The 6,151-nt window shown below is 38.2% G+C and overlaps 1 protein-coding gene across 2 annotated transcripts; it reads left to right on the top strand.

Annotated features, from left to right (window-relative positions):
* The first annotated feature begins 367 nt into the window (after positions 1–367).
* Positions 368–3,466, top strand: LOC149213165 (putative receptor-like protein kinase At1g80640). Of its 2 annotated transcripts, XM_089390728.1 has the most exons (8): positions 368–452; positions 557–827; positions 1,021–1,224; positions 1,707–1,954; positions 2,201–2,333; positions 2,504–2,567; positions 2,690–2,785; positions 3,314–3,466. In XM_089390728.1, the coding sequence occupies exons 2-7, from the start codon at positions 632–634 to the stop codon at positions 2,694–2,696; spliced, it is 852 nt and encodes a 283-aa protein (XP_089246854.1). In that variant the 5' UTR covers positions 368–452; positions 557–631; the 3' UTR covers positions 2,697–2,785; positions 3,314–3,466. The 2 variants fall into 2 exon arrangements, with proteins under 2 accessions (XP_089246854.1, XP_089246853.1); XM_089390727.1 differs by lacking the exon at positions 368–452 and having other exon boundaries at positions 462–827.
* The last annotated feature ends 2,685 nt before the right edge of the window (positions 3,467–6,151 follow it).

The raw sequence follows: 6,151 nt of genomic DNA, 5'->3' as shown, positions 1-6,151 counted from the left end.
CTGACAGTGGTGGTCAATTGCAGGTCCGTGGCCATGGGACCATTTGTTGAGTTGTAGTGTGTTGTTCCTGCGCACTGTGAGTGTTTTGCAATGCGTGATATGTGTGGGCTCACGGATAAGCGCTGAAGGACCAGTTTGCATGTACAGCGCTTCAACTAACTCGTCTATCAGTTTATTTTATTTTTCTTTTCCATGTTTTTTGTGTCTCTTAGTGCTGACATGATTCACTACAACTTCGTGAGGGGGGATGTTTCATGTGTTTTGCAGTGGGCAAGTTCAGATGGTAACTAGTTTTATTATTTTTTGAAGCGCACACTCATTTGGAGACCTGAACTTCACTTGTGGAGGATTGTTAGGCATTTGGTGCTGCAAATCTTGTTGTGATCAATGAATATCAACTCTCTGTTCAGATCTGTTTACATTCTCGCTTGAAGTGTTCAAAGAAATCCAATGTAAATGGGATTTGATCTACCCCGTGTATTCTTGTTACCAATTTTACAAATTTGAGAGCAGTGCTATGCATTTTTGGGTTTGAACCTTCCTTGAGAAAATGCAGATATCTACCTCTTTGAATATCTCCTGAGCTTTCTGCCACAGCCTGACTGACTTTCAAGTAGAACTCATTTTCAAGATGGGGCATTCAGTTTTACTGCATATTTTGATTCTGAGTCTCTCTCTTTTTAACAAACTCGAGACTGCAAAGGGACGTTCTTTACTGGTGCCTACCTCTGCGCCAGTTTCTTTGCATTTCGCACTGTCATCGGCTTCCCTACTTGATGATCCCCTGGCAAAAAGAAATGCATCAACTAAACCAGAAAATTCAACCGGTAAGAGCTTCAACGCCAGCCTTTTCATTAAATTTTTGAAGAGTATATTTATGCTAAAAAATACAGCCTGTGTAAGATTTCTTCAGAAATTGAAATCTCTCAATTTGAATTGCTTGTTTGCATCTTTCTACAAGTTCTGAGAAGTCATTGCGCTTTGTTCTTTTGACGATTGCAAAATGGGTTGTGTGTTCAGACACAGGTTCTCCAATGCAGATAGACAAAGAATCTCATCACATCAACAAAGGACTGCTATTGGCAATTATCATACTGCCAATATTTGTTGGATGTATCATGATTTCTTCAGTTTGTACTTGGTTGTATAGAAAGACTTACAACTCTGCTCCTTCTTCACCTCAACCTCATGCATTCAAGCGAAATTTAGATCCAGACGCCTCAGGTTGGTATCACCACTATGTCATATTTTATCCCTTTCACTGTGTGAAACCAAACCCTCTCTTGATGTGTACACCAACAGGGCAGCCACAAGAGAGTGGTGCTTCCTATGGAGATATTGTTTGATTGGATTCGGGGCTGAGATTCGATGACTTCCCCTGTTGAATCTGTGTGGATATCTTTTGGATGTATGTATACATATTAACTATTATGCATTACTGCCAGTGCCGTGGAATGGTTTCCATGACTATAGAAATTCTTCTCCTCTGTCAAACTATTATTTTTTGTGGGGGTTAACATAATAAACATCAGACTTGATTTCATGATCTGAATCATCTGATAAAATCAAAATTTTGGATTCTAACAAATTATAAAAAGCCATGGGTGCGGATGACCTCTGTTTACATGAGAGTTCAATTAGTTACATTACGACTATTTTGATCTAGGGTTAGCTCACTAAGTTGCCTGTAATTTGAATTTTCACAGATGCCTATAGGGGTATTCCACTCATGCCTCTCCTGAGTCGTTTGAACTCCCGTGTTTCTAAGAAAAAGGGATGTGCAACTGCAATTGAATATTCTAAGCTGCTAACAGCTACAATTAACTTCAGCAGCAATAACATACTTGGAGAGGGTGGATTTGGGTGTGTATACAAGGCAATGTTTGATGATGATTCCTTTGCTGCTGTGAAGAAGCTAGATGAGGGTAGTAGACAGGCTGAGCATGAATTTCAGGTAGGTAATAAAAACGTTACAGGTATTATTTTGGAAGTTGGCTGCTTCTTCAAACTTAGGAAGATATTAGTGAAGGCATTTTCTGGGGGGTGCCCTAAAGTTGCCCTTTTGAGTGTCTTTTCTTTTGTGGATTTGGTGATGCACTGCATTTAACATATTGCATTGTGCTTTTTTATTCTCCCTATAATTTTAGAACTTAGAAGAAGCTTTGCTGATTTCATCTGTTGGTATTGTCATTGGTTGCAGAATGAAGTGGAGCTAATGAGCAAAATCCGACATCCAAACCTTGTTTCTTTGCTTGGGTTCTGTACTCATGAAAATACACGGTTTTTAGTATACGATCTGATGCAGAATGGCTCTTTGGAAGACCAATTACATGGTAGCTTTCTCCAACCACTGGGCAAGTTCAATATTGCCTATGTTTTGAAGCCTTTTATTTGTTCAAACAAACTTGATACTACCATTCGTCATGGATAAACTAGTAGGCCATGAGTAAGCAGCCTTTCACAGCTATGCTTTGTTAAGAAACTGTGCTGGATTGCTTGTCAGGACCATCTCACGGATCTGCACTTACATGGTTTTTGCGGATGAAGATAGCCCTTGATTCAGCAAGGTAGTTCTAACACAGATAATTTGATTCCCTACTACTAGATTTTACCAATTGAAATCACTTTTTCACTTGGTCCTCTATCAACCTGGGAGCTCAAGCTTACCATGGTTTTCTTTCTTTTACAGGGTCTAGAACACTTGCATGAGCACTGCAACCCTGCAGTGATTCACCGAGATTTCAAATCATCAAATATTCTTCTTGATGCAAGCTTCAACGCCAAGGTGAGGGCAAGGTTTTCCAATCTCCCACTTACACTGACTGTAGTGTTAAAAATAGTAATACCATTAAATCTGCCTGGAAATGAATGTTTCTTATGTAATATTTATCAGTTAATTTGGGAAGATTCTTGTAAAGCATTAAGAAAGTTTCCTAGAATGTAATTGACAAAAGCCTTAGTAAATGTATGGCATGTGCATTGCATTCAATGGGAGATTCTGTGAGATGGGAATTCCATTGCTTTCCTACTGAATTTTTTTTTACTTTATGAACTGTTTTAAGCATCAGTTATTTTTTTGTCAAAATATTTTCATGTAGGACTTCAGTTTTTCTTTTCTATCAATTTCGTGACATGTGCAGCTGTTTGTATTAATTTATTATTGCTTATCATGAATTATACTTTGAGAAATTTCTAAATAGATTTATTTGTCCATCTTGGTTTATGTTCTTTAAAACACTTGGTCCGAAGTGAAACATTTCCTAAGTAGATGGTATTGTAGTCACCGCTCTCTAACCACTGGCTATGGATGCAGCTTTCAGATTTTGGTCTTGCAGTAACAAGTGCAGGATGTGCTGGTAACACAAATATTGATCTAGTAGGGACATTGGGATATGTAGCTTCAGAATACATGCTTGATGGTAAGTCTCTAATAAAGAAATTAGATCCAATTTTGAATTTCTCTCATTGTTCGCATATATATAGTGATATATAGTGTAGTAGAGATTGAAATATTAGTCCACCTACAATGATGTATTACCTGTATTACCTGGAGTGTTGAAAGTATCTACGGGCCACAGTACAACAAATTACAATGCATGATCATTATAGATACACAATAGATTTGAGTTTTATTTTAGAGAACAAACATGTGTCTAGTAAAATGCTGAATGATATTTGTGGTTGAGTTTGAAACCAATCATAAAGAATCAAAATTTTCCAGTTGTCTTTATCTTGTATAAACATACCACAATAGATACATACCTGTAGTAGGGTCAAATTGGATGCCTTTCAATAAAACCAAAGTCATTGCTGCTTTAAATTTTGGTTCAGATACAAGTTAAAATCAATGTCTATCTCTTTTTAGTCTTGCAAGAGGTTACATATAAAAATATGCATTTACCTTGGACACATGACATGAAAATGAACCTTTTGTCATGTTTTGTCTACTATAAAGTTATCTTGCATCTTAAAAGTTGGAGCGTTCGTGTGAGGATTCATTATGAAAATTTCTCTCGTGTGCAAAATGATGTGTGTTTGGTATCCTACAAGTCTTCTAATTCATAGGACACATGCCTAGGGGGTCATGTGTTATGAATCCCACATGTTGGACATGGATTTGTAAGGACGAGTTTGGCACATGTCCGGTTCATGTTTGGTATCTTACAAGTCTTCTAAGTTAGATGACACACACCTAGGGGGTCATGTGTCACAATTTCCACATGTCAGACATGGATTCGTGAGGACGAGTTCAGGGCATGTGCCAAACTCATGTTCGACATGTGCTCTAAATGTGTCCCAAGTTTAGGACACATGTTTGTCAAAAGTGGCCCGTGGGTTTGAAAAAGGTGACTTGTCTGTCTTTTTTCCTCATTTCATTTAGTAGGTTGAAGTTCGTAGGCATTTTGGAGTGCATTTGAGGGTTATAGTGTAGCTTTGAAAGGATTCCAAGTGCAAGACAATGGTGTATGGTGTATGTGCACATCAACCTCCGTCTTATTTCTAAATAGAGGGAAGAGTGGTTGAAGGGAAAGACAAAGATGTGGGATGCGTTTCCTAATGATATGGGGTTTGGATAGTAGTGTTGAGTTGGCATTAGCAAACTTGGATCTTAATGAACCAGTGCTAGAGCCATTCAATTTTGTTGATGGTGATCCAGTTGAGGGTTCATTCTCCACACCAACATATGCATTGATTGGATTGGATATAGATGAGGAAGAGAAGGGGGAGGATGGAGGAGAGAGTCATGGAAGTGATGCTGATTTTGATGATTCTAACATGGAGAAGGACTATTGACAATCACAAGCTATGAGATTCTTCCATTTACGGTTCTAGTATCTACCCTATTTTGTATTTTTCATTGGCATTCCCACTTGTAGTAATAGTGACTCATTATTTATGTAATACATTTTGATTTTAATGACTTAATGAGAAACTATAGTTTATGGTTCTAATTTCTTGTGTTTGTCACTTGAACGTCATTGACTTAGGACGTACTAAGAAGTATTTAGTTGCATGATCGAATTTGTATCATGTAAATGTTCTAGTTTCTAAATTATAACAAAATTTGAATCTTTATGTCTATAATTTCTATTTGTGTAATGTGTTATTTTCTTTTAAGGTATATATATAAACCCTGTTCTTCGTGTCTTGTTATTGGGGTCACCATGTCATGTGTTAGACACTTGTATTTTAGTGTCCTTCATGTCTCGTCTCATTGTGTCATGTAACTTAGGTATGGAGTGATAACTTTTAGTGGTTGAAGATTTCTAGGGGATGACGTGAAACTTGATCAATATAGAGATGAAAAAATTTATAATTTTCTTTTGAAAAAGGGAATAATTGATTTGTGCATTTGGGTGCTTTTGATGAGCTCTAGACCTTTACCAAGTCTTAGTGTGTTAGAATAGCATGTTACCTTATTGTTCAACCAACACCAATTTTACATTGTGCTCACCCTTTGGCATGTGCCTTTCTATAAGACATCCCCTACTATCCCTAGCCCCAACTAAGGGTAGAAGGAGGCAGTTATTAAGCTGACCCAACCTCCAAAGTCTTGTTATGGAAATGGGGTCTAAATTTTTCAACCTTTTTCGACTTTCTTAAGACTTAAAACAGATGATGTTGTTGTGTTTGTCTTGTCAAGACCTTTATGAAAATATAAGATCTGTCTCAATACGATTCTCGGATCAAAATATATGGCCATTCAAAGATTAGCCTATCAGATAGTGCCACGTTGTCTTGATTTGCCATGTGGTGTCCACAAGCTATTCGAGTTAGCCACCTCATCGCCACATGGCAACGTTACCTTAGCCGTCGGCCCGTTCATACCAGGTCATAAATTAACCCCTCTCTACGACCACATAACACTGAGATTAAAATCCTAACATATTCCATTGTGATTCCCCACTGAAACTGCAAGGAAAGATCTTCTGGGGTTACACAGATCCTTGGCAGACCTCCTCCATGTGTCCCATCGTCATTTGCTACTGCAGCACGTTCGGGCTCCACCACACCATGTCGTCCCGACCCATTCTCTTCTGTGAGGCTTACAATCTGCCAAGGTTTCGTGGAAGTCCACCTAGCTACTCACCACCTCAACTCCGCTCTAACCAATCATGTGGTTGTGGTCCCTTATGCCTGTGTAGGTGGG

The sequence above is a fragment of the Pinus tabuliformis genome, chromosome 1_1 (assembly GCF_031772625.1).
Source record: "Pinus tabuliformis cultivar Carrire ecotype Pingquan chromosome 1_1, CPIR1, whole genome shotgun sequence".
Taxonomy (NCBI): domain Eukaryota; kingdom Viridiplantae; phylum Streptophyta; class Pinopsida; order Pinales; family Pinaceae; genus Pinus; species Pinus tabuliformis.
Note: the sequence above shows the minus strand (reverse complement) of the source record. Positions and strands in the feature narration are given on the sequence as shown.

Excerpts from the sequence above, each read along its gene's own strand:
- LOC149213165 (XM_089390728.1), top strand. The coding sequence starts at position 632 with ATGGGGCATTCAGTTTTACTGCATATTTTGATTCTGAGTCTCTCTCTT. Across the intron at positions 828-1,020 it reads TAAACCAGAAAATTCAACCG|ACACAGGTTCTCCAATGCAG; the intron begins GTAAGAGCTTCA and ends TTGTGTGTTCAG. Across the intron at positions 2,334-2,503 it reads TTTGGAAGACCAATTACATG|GACCATCTCACGGATCTGCA; the intron begins GTAGCTTTCTCC and ends ATTGCTTGTCAG.